This window comes from Eptesicus fuscus, chromosome 6, assembly GCF_027574615.1.
Source record: "Eptesicus fuscus isolate TK198812 chromosome 6, DD_ASM_mEF_20220401, whole genome shotgun sequence".
Classification (NCBI taxonomy): domain Eukaryota; kingdom Metazoa; phylum Chordata; class Mammalia; order Chiroptera; family Vespertilionidae; genus Eptesicus; species Eptesicus fuscus.
In genome coordinates this window covers 25,897,511-25,912,592 of record NC_072478.1, presented here as the reverse complement: position 1 = coordinate 25,912,592, position 15,082 = coordinate 25,897,511, and the positions used below count along the sequence as shown (strand labels likewise).

The 15,082-nt window shown below is 50.4% G+C and overlaps 1 protein-coding gene across 1 annotated transcript in view; it reads right to left on the bottom strand.

Annotated features, from left to right (window-relative positions):
- LOC103304493 (complement C3) overlaps positions 1-12,094 on the bottom strand; it is a 34,381-nt gene extending 22,287 nt beyond the window's left edge. Inside the window, exons 1-17 of the mRNA XM_054716904.1 lie at positions 12,021-12,094; positions 11,064-11,256; positions 10,075-10,240; positions 9,908-9,978; positions 6,348-6,442; positions 6,165-6,247; positions 5,974-6,064; positions 5,475-5,577; positions 5,227-5,356; positions 4,888-5,003; positions 4,655-4,807; positions 4,001-4,210; positions 3,684-3,887; positions 3,160-3,321; positions 2,641-2,770; positions 2,324-2,395; positions 1,980-2,180 (exon numbers count right to left, since the gene is read on the bottom strand). Of these exons, the coding sequence (XP_054572879.1) occupies positions 1,980-2,180; positions 2,324-2,395; positions 2,641-2,770; positions 3,160-3,321; positions 3,684-3,887; positions 4,001-4,210; positions 4,655-4,807; positions 4,888-5,003; positions 5,227-5,356; positions 5,475-5,577; positions 5,974-6,064; positions 6,165-6,247; positions 6,348-6,442; positions 9,908-9,978; positions 10,075-10,240; positions 11,064-11,256; positions 12,021-12,094 (2,254 nt within the window). The remainder of the gene's footprint in view (positions 1-1,979; positions 2,181-2,323; positions 2,396-2,640; positions 2,771-3,159; positions 3,322-3,683; positions 3,888-4,000; positions 4,211-4,654; positions 4,808-4,887; positions 5,004-5,226; positions 5,357-5,474; positions 5,578-5,973; positions 6,065-6,164; positions 6,248-6,347; positions 6,443-9,907; positions 9,979-10,074; positions 10,241-11,063; positions 11,257-12,020) is intronic.
- Between the last annotated feature and the right edge of the window lie 2,988 nt (positions 12,095-15,082).

Here is a 15,082-nt window from a genome sequence, read left to right as displayed (position 1 = left end):
AAAAAAATGTAGAAATATTTCTCCACTGTGGCAACAGCTACCTAAGTCACACCTCCCAAAGTACACATGTTCAGAAAAATCACATGTTGCTACATAAGGTATCCATCCATATCTGTTATCTTAAAAGCTAAGTGATACTGATCTTTGGGAACAGCTCTCTTGATTTAAATTTTAAAAGATGTTAAAAAACAAAAACAAAACTCAGCCCTATCTGGTTTGGCTAAGTGAATAGAGAGTCAGCCTGCAGACTGAAGGATCCGGGGTTTGATTCTGGTCAAGGGCACATGCAGTTTTGGGCTTAATCCCCAGTAGGGGATGTGTAGGAAGCAGTCAATCAATGATTCTCTCTCATCATTGATATTTCTATCACTCTCTTCCTCTCCCTTCCTCTCTGACATCAATTCTATATAATAAAAGCTTAATATGGTAAGTGTCTGGTCATATGGTCATCCATTCAACCAATCAAAGCTTAATCCTATCTAATAATAGACAAATATGCAAATTGACCATACGTCCAACACACCCACAAGCCATGCCCACAAGCCACGCCCACAAGCCACGCCCATCACCCAATCAGAGGGAGTATGCAAATTAACCCAAACCAAGATGGCTACAGGGATCGGGCCTAAACAGGCAGTCGGACATCCCTTGAGGGGTCCCAGATTGGACAGGGTACAGGCTGGGCTGAGGGACAACCCCCCTCCGTGCACGAATTTCGTGCACCGGGCCTCTAGTATGCTAATAATATGCTTAGGTCGCTCAACTGCTGTCTATGACGTGCTCTGACCACCAGGGGGCACACACTCCGACTGGTAGGTTAGATTGCTTCTGGAGTCTAGCTGATCCAGACAGAGCCAGGACATGCCTTGGAGCCCTCCTGCATCTCTCCCCAGCCCTGATTGTGCACCGGTGGGGTCCCTCGGCATGTCCTGTACCCTCTCCAATCTGGGAACCCTGGGGGGATGTTAGAGAGCCGGTTTCGGCCCGATCCCACAGGCCAGGTCGAGGGACACCACTGGTGCACAAATCCATGCACCCAACCTCTCAAAGTAATATTAAAAAATACATAAGAGGAATAAAGAGGAACTTAACAATGGAGAAACAGGGCAGAAACCACCTTAATCAAGTGATCAAGGTTCACATCACCAATGATGGTTCAAGCCAATGCTACCTGCCTCCAGATCCCAGGCACCAAGGAGAGAACAATATCTCCTCTGGAACAGCCCTGCCCAGAATGCAAAACCCAAATGTGAGCAGGAGAAACATCAGGCAGACTCAGGGGGCTGAACAACTTTCAAATGATCTGGCCTGTGTACCTCCTGTACATGAAGAACGTGACAGTCACAGAAAGACCAAAGAGCCGCTGGGGGTTGGGCAGATACAAGGAGGCTAAAGAGACACAACCAGACACACCAATACAATGTGTGACTCTGAACTGGGTCCTTTTCCTAGAGAGAACTAAAAAATTTAAAAAGTGGCAACGTTTGAGTGGAGTCTGTGAATTAGATTGTGGGAAGGAATCCACAGTAATGTCCTGATGCTGAGCATTGTGCTGTAGTGTTTAGGAGAATATCTTTGTTGCCAAAAAATCCACACTAAACTATTCAGAATGATGGGGGCATCAAACAGCTCAATGCGGGGGAAGGTTTTTAACCCGCACAAGTTTGTCTGTAAGTTAAAGGCTGTTTAAAGAAAGCAAGATCATTATTTTTGCATTGGTCTTGGTCGGCCAGCCAGCCACTGGGCAAGTTTCCCAATCTTCCTTAGGTTTTAAGCAGAAGCATCTTTTTTGTTACTTTTCATCCTGTAATTGATAACGTAATTTCCCTCAATTTCACAAGCCGCTCACACTTGCCTTTGCTCTTGGAACCAAATTTGATCCACACTTTTCCCATCCCCACTGATGGGCGCCCCCCCCCCCCCGCCCCTGCCCCACAACACCGGCCCTCAGGCAGGGCCCCCCAGGCCGCAGCACTCACTCCTGGCCAGGCCCAGGTCGCTGTCCCGGCTGAGCTCCAGCCGCACCTGGGTGATGTAGTTGCAGCAGTCCAGGAAGGCGTCCACGCAGGCCTTGTCCTGGAGGATGAACTGCGCCCTGCGCTGGCACGGGTACTGCATGAGGTTCTCCCGCATACCGTCCTCACAGCACTTGCGCAGCTCCTTGCTGGGGTACTCACCCGCTGTGGGAACACACACCCCAGGCAAGTCCCCACAGGGCCTCGCAGGGAGGACCTGCCCAGGTCCAGGCCTTGCCCTCCTCCCGCTTTGCTGGGATCTCAGTGGACAGGGTGCAAGGGTTGGGGAGGCAGATGAGGGCTCCCACCTTTGCCCATCCTCTTCTCCATGAGCTGCACAGAGCGGCGTCGCCGGGTGGCTGGTTTCGGGCATGCCAAATCTGAGGGGCAGGAGGACAGAACAAGGTGGGTTAAGCACTGACTGCCTGTCCTTGGTTTACTCCTCACAGTAGCTGCGAGGGGGGAGTGTTATTGCTCCCATTTAACAGATGTAGACATGGAGGCTCAGAGAGGAGAGTGATTTGCTAGTTGGTGGTAGAGGCAGGACTTGAAACCAGGGTCCCGGATCCTATCTCGGAGGTAGAAGTGCTGCCCCTCCCTGGGTGTCCACTGGCCGACTCCTCACCTGACCGCTGCTCGGTCTGCAGGCCTTTGCTGGTCTGGAAGACCAGCCCGGCATCCGTAAAGACGCCTGCATAGTTCTTTCCACTGCCCGGCGTGCAGCCAATGTCTGCCTTCTCCACTGTGTCCCAGATCTGCAGGGTGGGGAGGGGAGATGACCAAGGGGAGGCTGAGGCCAGGCCAGCAGGGCCTAGGTCACCACACCAACACATCCACCCAACCTCACCACCGTCCGCATGCCGGCCCCAGACACTCCACAGTCGGTGATCAGAGTGTGCTGCTGTGGGACGCAGAGCTGTGTCCATTACCATGACTTTTCCCAACACAGACCCTGTCCATCCGCATTTCCATCTGCAACTTGAACTTCAACCCATCCCCAAGTGTGTGTCTATTATGACCTCTGCACTCAACCCACACTCAACCTCACGTCACTGGTTATCCCCACCGCCATTCCCACCTCAACCCAACACCTTCTCTTTGCCTCTGCCATCTTTTACCCAACCTCAGTGACATGGGGACATACCTTTTTCTGAGTCAACCTGTTCTTATTATTCAGCACAAACACACCCTTGTCCACGGCCACCAGCGCCACTCGAGCCCCCTGGTTACCTTCGATCTTGAGCGATATCTTATCTTTAGGTAGATGCTGATGCTTTTCATCCATCATGGCACTTTTCACCACCAGCTGTGAGGAAGTGGGAGGGGTAGGAGGGAGAAGTCAGCCCAGTGGGGCCCCAGCCTTGGTTGGTAGAAAACAGAAGGGGTGCTGGTCTGGTCTGGAAGGAGAGAAAGGTGGAGACAGAGAGAAGAAGGGAGACGCACAAAACCATCATCAGGTAGAAAGTAAGAAAAGAGAAAATTGGGAGCAAGAGAGATACTGAGACTAAAACAGGGAAGAAAACAAGATGGAAAAGGAAAAGAGAGAGGCAGGAACTCTACAAGCAGGGGAGAGAAATGGGTTCAGAAGATCAGAGAGAGGCAGAGACAGAGAAACCCATGGCCAGGCAGAGAGTCACATGATGGGCACAGAGACTCAGCAACGCTTACCGTGCCCACACACGAATCCTTGACATCCATCCACACAGAATCAGCCACCACCTCCCTCTGGCCTCCTTTGTTCAGCGTGTAATAGGCCACCAGGCGGAAGGAAGGAATAAACTCTGTCGTGATGGTCAGAGGCAGCACCACCAGGACCTGGCCGGCCTCTCGTACCTGGCGTCCCACCTTCAACAGCTTCCCCTTGTTCATGACCTTGGGAGACAGGTTGGCATAAGGATCAGGACAGTGGGAGGGAGGATGGGGGATCTGGAATGATCTGGAGAAGTGAGGAGCGGGAAGACCTCGGGTTGTAGGAAGCCACGCACCAGGTAGGTGAAGTACCGGACATTGGCATCCTGTCCGGGGTCCATTTGCAGGACAAAGTTGACATTGAGCGTGTCCCCTGGCTTGAGCTCTGTGGCAGGCACGGAGAGGTGCAGGTAGTTGTTGGAGTTGCCCATCGTACTGTAGGGTAGGGCCTGCATTTGATTGGTAGCCTGTCGCCCCTCCGGGAGGCCCTCCTTCATTGTGCGGACCTGAGCAGGGAGACAGGGAGGCATGCTGCCTACCTGGGATGTCCATGACCTAACCCCTGGCACCTGGAAATATGGCATCTTGTGTGACAAGAGGGACTTTGCAGATGGGATGGAGCTAAGGATCTGGACATGGGCAGAGTATTCTAGGTTACCCAGGCGCGCTAATGTCATCACAAGGGTCCTTATAAGACATCCATGCAGATGACAGGAGGCCCTGTGTAAATGGCAGGAGGACCCTCTACCCAGATGGCAGGACTCCAATGTGCAGACAAGACTCCTCTATGTGAATGAAACATCTCTGTGTGAATGGCATGACCCACTTATGCAAATGAAAGGACCCCCGCTATGCACATGACAAGACCCCTTTGTACAATCATTAGAAGCCCGCTGTACCAATAAAGTCCTCTATTTCCCTGGGGTGGGGTCCTGCTGGTGCAGACTCACAGTGATCAACAGGGGCTTCTGGCTCTTGTGTGTGTTGATGGTTAGCTTAGCCAGGCCATCATCCCGGGTCACAGAACGCACTTGATTGGAGCCCTGAGTGGCCAACACAGTGATGCGGCCGGCTGGGGAGCCATCGGGGTTCGTCACATACACCTGTGGGTGCAGGGGGTTCAGAAGACCCAGAGACGAGGCCAGTGCTCAGGAGTGGGGTGCAACCTTGCCCTGGGTCTCACCATGAGGTCAAAGGGCATGGCGGGCTTGAAGAACCTGGGCGTCTTGGTGAAGTGGATCTGGTAGGGGGAGGTCACGATGGGGATCCCGCTGCGCTCCGCCTCCACCATGTCGCTGCCTGAGGGGGCCAGCTGTGAGGGTGGGCTACTGGGCCACCCTTCAGGGCCAGGCTTCCCCCAAATTGGACCCTGCCGCCTTCATATGGACCTCCCTCCTCAGACAGGGCCTCTGTCATAAGACTGATCCCATCTTTATTCCGGGCCTCCTCCCTCAGTTGGGCCTCCCCTCTCACACCGGACTGCGTGGTGGTACTGAGCCTCCACCTTTGGCCCAGGCCTCACCTGAGTGTAGGATGACGGTGACAGACACATACAATGACTTTCCCACTAGGGCAGCTTCTCCTGGGGGCTGCGGGGCCGCACTCAGCAGGACCTCTCGGCTCAGCACAGCTTCTCCAGTGCCATCCTTGATCTGAAATAGGGAATGAGGGCTCAGACGGGGGAAGGGGGAGACTCAGTGGGGAGGGGATTCAGAGAGTGAGAGGGAAGGGTTCAGAGTGGAGGATTCTCTGGGGGCCCCTGGTAGGTACCCCAACACGCTTGAGTGACTGGGACAGGGAAATCCTCTGGTCACCATCCTGGACCCCAAAGATGACAAAGGCCGTTCCATCCACATTCTTCCCATACAAGAACCTGTGCAGAGAGGAGAGTCTCAGATTCTCCCTCCTGAAAAGCTGAGTCTCCCCCCAAACTTCCACTGGCCATGGAGAGGACCCAGAATGCCCAGCCCCTCACCCGGCCTCTTATCTGGTCCCACCTGATTCCTCCCTTGGTCCCTCAGCCAGGCCCTCACCTGGCCTCTCACCTGACCCCTCACCTGATCCCTCACCTGATTCCTCAACTGGTTCCTCGCCTGGTATTCACAGGCCCCCCTATCTGGGCCCTCACCTGGCCCTCATCTGACCCCTCACCTGGCCTCTCACCTGGTCCTCACCTGACCCCTCACCTGGTCCTAACCTGACCCCTTTACCTGACCCCTTACCTGACCCCTCACCTGGCCCTCACCTGACCCCTCACCTGTCCCCTCACCTGGCTGTAATGGTGACCTCCAGGCCCTTAGGGTCATCAATGTAGTAGAATTTCTCTGCAGGCTCCACTTGGACCTCAAAACTAGGCAGCACTGGGGGCGGGGGCGGGTGGGACGGGAAACAGCACTGGTGAGGAGCCAGCACTGAGCCCAGCATTATGGGGCCCACACCCTGGCTCCCTCCTTCTCTTACCATATTCCTTCACCTCAAACTCAGCGGAGAAGACCTGCTGTGGCGAATCTTCATAGTGGGCTCGTATCTTCCACTGCCCCATGCTGTGGGGAAGGCAGGTGAGTGACCTGTTCAGACCTGGCAGCCCCCCACTCCTTCTGGGATAGGGAAGCCCCAAACCCACTCCCGCAGGGCCTGACGTACTTGACCAGCTCTGGGATATTCCAAGACTGGGGCAAGATGCCAAAGTGGTTTTGAGAAGAGAGGGGGTCCCGCTTGATGGGAATGCCTTCGGGAGTCTGTAGATAGACAGGGAGGGGTGTGGTTCTTCAGAGCAGGCTTAGCCCCTTGGCCCTCTCCTTCTCTGTGTCTGGACACTCTCTCTGCCATGTCTACAGCAGCAGCGGCTAAGAACGTGGACCTGAGTTGGTCAGCCTGCGTTCAGATCCCACTGTGCCACCTACAAGCTGTGTGACCTTGGGCAAGTTACTTAATTTCTCTGTGCTCAATGTGCACATTTAAAAACAGGAGATAAATACAGCCCCTCTGGCGTGGGACAGAGTTCATGTAAGCAGGAGCTCATCATTATGAGTGGCCCCCTGATATTAAGAATCACTAGACTGTATTACCTCCTTTTATGCAGGGCCCTGGGCTGAGAATTTGATTTATTCTAAGCCATACACAATTGCTCTGTTCAAGCTTTTGTTCTACAAGAATAGCAATCTCCTGTACACATATTATTTCATTTATTTCAACAGTTAAACATCGGGAGACCCCACATAGAAATCTGGTTCTCTGGTTTCTCCTGGAAACCAGGGTAACTGTGGAAAATGCCACCCTGTTGGCACAGGTGACATTTCACATCTTCCTTTCTCCCTCCCTGCCTCCTTTCTTCCATCACTTTGTATTAAGCCCACTATATGCCAAGCACTTTGTTGAATTCAGGAATAAGGCCCTGAACAAACAGATAAAAACTCCTTCCTGTAGCCCTGGCTGATTTGGCTCAGTGGATAGAGTGTCAGCCTGCGGACTGAAGGTCCTGGGTTTGATTCTGATCAAGGGCACATGCAGGAGTTTCGGGCTCGATCCCCAGTAGGGGGCAAACAGTGGGCAGCTGATCAATGATTCTGTCTCATCTTTGATGTTTCTCTCTCTCCCTCTCCCTTCCTCTCTGAAATCAATAAAAATATATTAAAAAAACAAAAACAAACCTCTTTCCTGTAGGGAATTGAGGTTCCACAGAGGTTGGTGGAGGGGGGAATTAATAAAGGAATAAAACCAATTTACAGGATGCCAAAAGGATTACAGGAAGAGAGAGCGGAGTGCATGTGTGAATGGGAGGGGATTGAAAATTTACAGGTGCTCAGAAAGGTGCTCACTAGGACATTTGAGCAAAGTCTTGAAGGAGATAAGGGGCAAGTAGTGTGCATATTTGGAGGAAGATTGTTTTCTGGGCAGAAAAAACAACCAGTGCAAAGGCCCTGGGGCAGAAGACTCTGCCTTGTGTGTCAGAGAACAGGGAAGAGGCCTGTGTGGCTGGAATAGAGTGAGTGAGAGGGAGAGTGGGAGGAGGTAAGGGCAGGAAAGGACAAGGGACGTCATTCAGGGCCTTGTAGGTCACAGGGAGGACTTCAGTTTTTGTTTGTTTTTTTTAAAATATACATGTATTGTTGATATCAGAGATGAAGGCAAGGACGAGAGAGAGAGAAACATCAATGATGAGAGAGAATCACTGATTGGTTGCCTCCTGCATGCCCCACACTGGGGATCTAGCCTGCAACCTGGTCATGTGCCCTGACTGGAATCCAACCTTGACCTCTTGGTTCATAGGTAGACACTCAACCACTGAGCCAGGCCTTGAGATTTTTATCTGGCAGGAGGGAGGAGTCCTGGAGAACTGTGAGCAGAGGAGGGGCTGGCCCAGACTCAGGTGCTCACAGGCACCTGTTGACTCAGTAGGTGGAACAGATTACTACACAACATTATGGAATTACTCCAGTCTTCAGAAGAGAAAACTTAGGCTCAGGAAGGTGAGAGACCTGGCTAGAGTCACGGGGACCAGGGGTTTATCTGGAGGTGAAATTCACAGCTGCAAGCATTGCCCTATGTTGGCTCCCTGGGTCCCCGCCCACTTCTAGGCCTCTGTGTTTGTGCCTGTCTATATTTCTTTGCTTTAGGACAGGCATGTCAAACTTTCGGTCTGCAGGCCATGTGCGGCCCATAAGGAATAATTTTGTGGCCCAGCCAATATAACGGTATGTAAGAAATGTTTTAACCTTTTGCACTCGGATGTCGAGTGTGACTTGACACGGTTAGCATTAGAATAAAGGAATTGAGAAAAAAGCAAGCGAGTGCAAAGGGTTAATAACAATTTCTTAACTTAATTTTTACAATATCCTTTTCTACATAATGCTATCTAATAAAAGAGTAATATGCAAATTGACCATTACTCCAACACACAAGATGGCTGCCCCTATGTGGTCAAAGATGGCTGCCCCCATGTGGAGACAAGATGGCCAGTAGAGGTGGGCAGTTGGGGGCGATCAAGCCTGCAGGCGAGGGCAGTTAGGAGTTACCAGGCCGACAGAGGAGGGAAGTTGTGTGTGACTGGGACTGCAGGGAAGAGCAGTTGTGGGGGACCAGGCCAGCAGGGGAGGGCAGTTAGGGGCAATCAGGCTGGCAGGGGAGCAGTTAGGCATCAATCAGGCTGGCAGAGGAGAGGTTAGGGGGTGATCAGGCTAGTAGCAGAAGTGGTTAGGGGCAATCAGGAAGGCAGTCAGGCAAGCGGTTGGGAGCCAGCAGTCTTGGATTGTGAGAGGGATTTTTGACTGCCCTTTTAGGCCCGATCCTACTATGATTGGGCCTAAACAGGCAGTCGGTCATCCCTCAAGGGGTCCCAGATTGGAGAGGGTGCAGGCTGGTCTGGAGGACACTGCCCCCTCTCCTGTGCATGAATTTCGTGCACCTGGCTTCTAGTTATTAATAACAAAAAACAACATTCGCTAATGACTAATTACTACAATCATGTTGCATTCATTTCCCTTGCGCGTCTTACACACAGGCGCACCCTTTCTCTCCACTAATACTACCAGCGAATATTTTAACAGCCAATTGCCATTAGTCTTGGACTGACTTGTTTGGTGTGCACAACAGGAAATATTTTGCTTTTGGAGAACAAGAAAAATAAGTTTATTTGCATTATGCTTATTAACTTGTGCAGTTATTCAGTATCTGGTAAGTTAATGTTCAAGAAAAAATATTAATTTTTATTAAAATGTTTTCTTATTTTATGTTAATGATTCCTCATTAATTTCAGCCATTTGTATTCAGCATGTCTCATAAAATAAACCTATGTTTCTATGAAAATTGAATCTTTTTTAATTTAAAAAAAAAAGTATTTTATTGATTTTTTTACAGAGAGGAAGGGAGGGATAGAGAGTTAAAAACATCGATCAGCCACCTCCGGCACATCTCCTACTGGGCATGTGCCCTCAACCAAGGTACATGACCATGACAAGAATCGAAACTGGGACCTTTCAGTCCACAGGCCAATGCTCTATCCACTGAGCCAAAACAGTTAGGGAAAGCTTTTTTTTTGCGGCCCACATAACTCACACCTTGTTTATTTGGCCCGTTTTAGCCTTTGAGTTTGACATGCTTGCCTTAGGGTCTTTCCTAGTGTCTCTTTCTCTGTCTCAAACTCTCTCTTAGTCTCTCCTTGAGTCTCTGCCCCAAGTGTGTCTGGGAGCCCAGCTGCCTGGTACCTCAATGCTGACGATAACCGTCCGGCCCACGGGCAGCAGCTCATTATCCACAGTGAACACCCGAAAGAGGACTGGGAGGTGTCGGGAGAGAAAGGGACAGCTCAGTGAGGCCCTGTCCCTCCCAATGACCCAGCCCCAGCCCTCGGAGCCACCCACCAGCCCCTTACCCGTGGAGCCTGGGGTGTAGATGGTCTTGTCCGTCTGGATGAAGAGATACCCGCTCTGAAAGCTGACTAGCACCACCTTCTCCACCGGCGGAGCATTCCCAAAGGCCGCCTGGACAGTCACAAACTTGTTCCCCTTCTGTGATTTTAACTCCTTGCTGGCCGGGATCTAGGCATGGATGGGAGAGGGCATGAGGAGGGGTCTGCCCCAGGGCCCCTTGCCCACCATCCAACCTCTGGGCCTTTGGCGGGTCCACACCTGCCCCTCCTCACAACAGAGCCTGCCCCTCACTCCTGCCTGGTCTCTCTGGTTGGCCCGGGTTTGGGAAGGGGGGTACTCAGCGAGGGGGCAAGGGCAGGAGACAGGCTAGGAGTCAGAGAGAGCAATGGAAAGGGGGATCAGAAAGGGGCCTCAGAGGATGGAGGGCTCAGTAGTAGAGGGGGCTCAGAAAGGGGAGGAGACTCAGAGAGGAGAGGGGCTTGAAGGAAGAGAGGGCTTGGAGGGGAAAGGGCTCCAAAAGGAGGGGCACAGACATTGTTGGCTTGGAAGGGAAGGGGCTCAGGGTGAGGGAGGGCCTTAGAAGGGGCGGGGCCAATAAAAGGAGGGGCCCAAATGGGGAGGAGAATTAAAGAGGGGAAGGGCTGCCTTGGCTGCTGTGGCTCAGTTGGTTTGCTTGGACCTGTGCACCAAAAGGTCACTGGGTTTAACTGCTGATCAGGGCACATACCCGGGTTTCAGGTTTGATTCCCCAGCCAGGGTGTGTACTGGAGGCAAACATGTGAGCATGTTTCTCTCTCACATCAATGTTTCTCTTTCTCTCTCTCTCTCTCTCCTCTTCTCTCTCTCTCTCTCTCTCCTTTCCTCTTGGTGAAAATATTCTCATGAGAATTTAAAAAATGGGAAGGGCTGAGGAAGAGGCAGGACTCTTAGACGAGGTGCTGGAATGGGGAGAAGACCCATAGGGGGCGGGGCGGTTCCAGTGAGCACCCACCTTGATGGTGACGGTGCTCAGGTATCCATTGGCGCTGTTCAGAATGGTGTCCTTGCTGGACAGCACCTGCTTCTTGGCTGGGAAGTCGTGTACTGTAACCTTGACAGGAATGTTACCTGTCCCATCGTGGGCCTCCAGCACCACCGTCTCCTCGTTCTCCAGCCGCAGGATGTTGGGGGTGATTATGGAGAACCTGTGGGAGGAGTGCACGGGATCGTCCTAGGAACCAAACATTCCAGCCTGCAATGGGGTCTCCCCAGTCCCTGGTCCTGGAGGAGAGCCAGTGACGAGCAATGGCTCAGGAGCTATAGGTCTCATCAACCCCCGAACCTCCAAATCAGAACCAGCAAGTCCCCCAATTATCTAAATTTCCAAACCCACAGTTGGGAAACCCACAGACATACTTCTGAATCCCTAAATCTTTAAACACCCTAAGTGTCTAAACACCCAGACTCTCAGGCACCCCAACTATACATAGCCAAACTCACGTATACCAAATCTTTGAACGTCAAATCCATGAACACCCCAAGCCTCTACCTAAATCTTTATCACCCAGGCCTATAAATACAACTAAATCCACCCCCACCTCAGCCGACATAACCCCATGCCAGAGCTCTACATACACTGAAACCCATAAATCCTAAAACTGCAAACTCCCAAATCATGTAAAGTCAAACCTCCACATCCACAGAATCAGCGAACACCATATGCACCCTAAACCTGCGGACCCCCAGTTTCATAAACATCCACACCCCCACTCTGCACAATGCCTGAATTTCACAAACACCCAACCCATAAACTCTCAAAGTCACAGGCAGCCCTATTTATTAGCATTCCTCCCCACTAACTCCTCCTCCTACGGCATAATGCACCCTGAATTCTACAAGGACCTGAACCCACAAATGCCCACTCCACCTCAGAAGTAGCCTCGCTTGGGGTAGGGTCATGACTACTCACATGGGGTCCCCCAGGGCCAGGAGGAGACTGCTCAGCAGCAGCAGCAGGAGGCTGGGACCTGAGGCAGGCTCCATGGTACAGGGTCAGTGGAGGAACAGAGGGACAGAGGGACTGAGGGATGGAGGGTGAGGACAGGGAGGACTGAGCAGAGGCTGCTGGAGGCCTCCTTTTATATGGCTCCTGCCTTTCCCCCACTCAGCCCAGCCCTCTGCTCCCCATGGCCTCCCCTCCCTGGGGCTGCCCCAGATTTCTCAATAACGTTTCCTAAGTTTTTTCATTTCCTGGGCCAGCAGGTCCTGGGGTAAATAACCTGAGGGCATGTCCTCCTCAGCAGCACAAGTGCCCCCTGCCCTGACCTTCCTCAGGGGCAAGGCCAGGGGTGAACAGGGAGATTTCCTGTAACACACTCATTGTAGTGGACGAACTCTGAGCACAAAGGACCCCCGCCCCACCTCAGACATCTGGCCCTGGCCCAGTCCAGTTTCATTCATGCAATTACTAACCAAACCCTTCCTAGGAGTCTACTTCAGGGTCTTCCATGCTGAGGCAGAGTGGGGGACAGATTCCAGCACAGACACTGCTAGTCCTCTGCAGTGTGATCTCAAGTGGAAAAGAAGAACTCTGCTTCTTGGATGGTCAGAGAAGGCTTCTTGGGGGAGGGGCATTTCAGCTGGGCTTTGAAGTAGCAATAGAACTTCACTGTCCAGGTGAGCATGTTTTATAGGGCAATAGGAGCATGGAGCTCCCTTCACCTACTCTTCTCAGAATGCCTGAATAGCTATGATGATTTAAAAAGTAATTTTTGTGGACCATTGCTAGCTTTTTTTAATTTGTCTTTTATCAGCATCTTCTTAGGATATTATTATTAAAATAATTTATTTTTGTGTTAATAGGTAATATATTCATATGATATAACATCTAAAAGGTAGAAATATATATAGGGAAAATATAATTTTCTTCCTTGGCCTGTTACCAGGCATCCAGGTCCCAGACATAACCATGTAATAAAGGATCATGATTTCTCTCCACAGATGTCGTTTACATTTACAAATGTCAACATGTTGAAAGAACTAATACTGGAATGCTCTACATACAGTCCTTCCTTGTCTCCCTGAGTCATACCTTGTGTCTTTATAAACAGCTAGAGACTGTGGATCAGTGGTGCACAGAGAACTGCTTCTTAAAAGGACTGGCTCACATTACATTGTGTGAAAGTCACCGACCTCCAATGGATGGACAGACGTTCTTGGATTACAAATCATACTCTTGTCACTTAGATTAAAAATGGCAGTGGAATGAAAACATGCTCAAAGTCACTATTTGTCCGAGAGATGCAAATCAAAATGACAATGCGGTACCATCTCACACCTGTCAGAATGGCTGTCACCAACAAACCAACAAACGATAAGTGTTGGTGAGGATGAGGAGAAAAAGGAACACTCGTGCACTGCTGGTGGGAATGCAGACTGGTGCAGCCACTGTGGAGAACAGTATGGAGTTTCCTCAAAAAACTGAAAATGGAACTCCCATTTGACCCAGTAATCCCACTCCTAGGAATATATCCTAAGAAACTGGAAACACCAATGAGAAAGAATATATGCACCCCTATGTTCATAGCAGCACAATTTACAATAGCTAAGATTTGGAAACAGCCTGGGTGCCCGTCAGCAGATGACTGGATCAGAAAACAATGGTACATCTACACAATGGAATACTATGCTGCCATAAAAAGAAGGAATTCTTACCATTTGAAGCAACCTGGATGGAATTGGAGAACATTATGTTAAGTGAAATAAGCCAGTCAATGAAAGAAAATATCACATGATCTCACTCATTTATGGACAATAAAGAATATTATAAACTGTTGAACAAAAATATAGATACAGAGACAGTAAAGCATCAAACAGACTGTCGGATTGCAGCGGGAAGGTTAGGGAGAGGTGGGGGAGATAAGAGATCAACCGAAGGACTTGTGTGCATGCATATAGGCATAACCGATGGATGCAAAACACTGGGGGGTGAGGGCATATATGGGAGTGGGGTGGGGGTGCGGGCAATGGTGAGATATGTACACATATAATACCTTAATGAAATAATTTAAAAAATGGCGGTGGAGTAAGTGAATGCTGCACTGACATGCTCCGAGGATCAAACTGGAATTACAACTAAAATATGGAAAAACTTCTGAATAATCAACAAAGACTCACTGGAGAGAACCCTAATAACTGAGGATAGAAAGTGGAGACCACATAGAGACTGGTAGGAGGGCGGAGGTGCAAAAGGACTGGCCAGGCTCCCACAGACAGCAACTGAAGTTCCACAGAGATATCTCAGCTATGGGGGGGGGGAGGCCTGGAGGAGGCTATTGGGGGAGGGTCAAATCCCCAAGCTGGGCTGCCCAGCAGAGAGCACCACAATTGAGAAGGGTACCTATAGAACATCTGGCTATGAAAAGCAGTGAGGTTGCTGTCTGACAGGGAGAGAAGGCTGAAAATTCAGGCACCCTCTTAACCTTTTGCACTTGGATGTCGAGTGTGACTCCACACGGTTAGCATCGAGATTAAAATTACTCTTTGAATGTATCAATAATTTGAAATATAAAAAATCCAAATAAATAAGTTTGTATGAAAAGAAACTCCAGTTTTTTATTCTACTGCCATGCTTTGTAAAATCTGGGGTATTTAAAAAATTAAATCCCGAGTAGAATAAAGGAATCGAGAAAAAAGCAAGCGAGCGCAAAGGGTTAAAGGGCCAATGCACAAAATTCCCTGTATAGCCACTCACCTTGTGTTCTGGAAATGAAGAGCAGAGAGAACTGGAGCTTTAGGAGCAGGAGCCATGGTTGGGAGCTCTGGGTTTAGAGGTCAGAAGGCAGACATCCCAGTCTCCTGTGCTGAGTCATTACCTTATGCTGCAGAGGTCATCTTTCTCATGCAGAAACTGCTATTTCAGTGGTTTGGCATTGGGGGAAACTATTGGAAAACAGCCCCACAATGTGGTGTTTCTGAGGCTCATTAAAAGAATAATAACAAGTATCCACCAGGCAGAAGCAATTGCCCCAT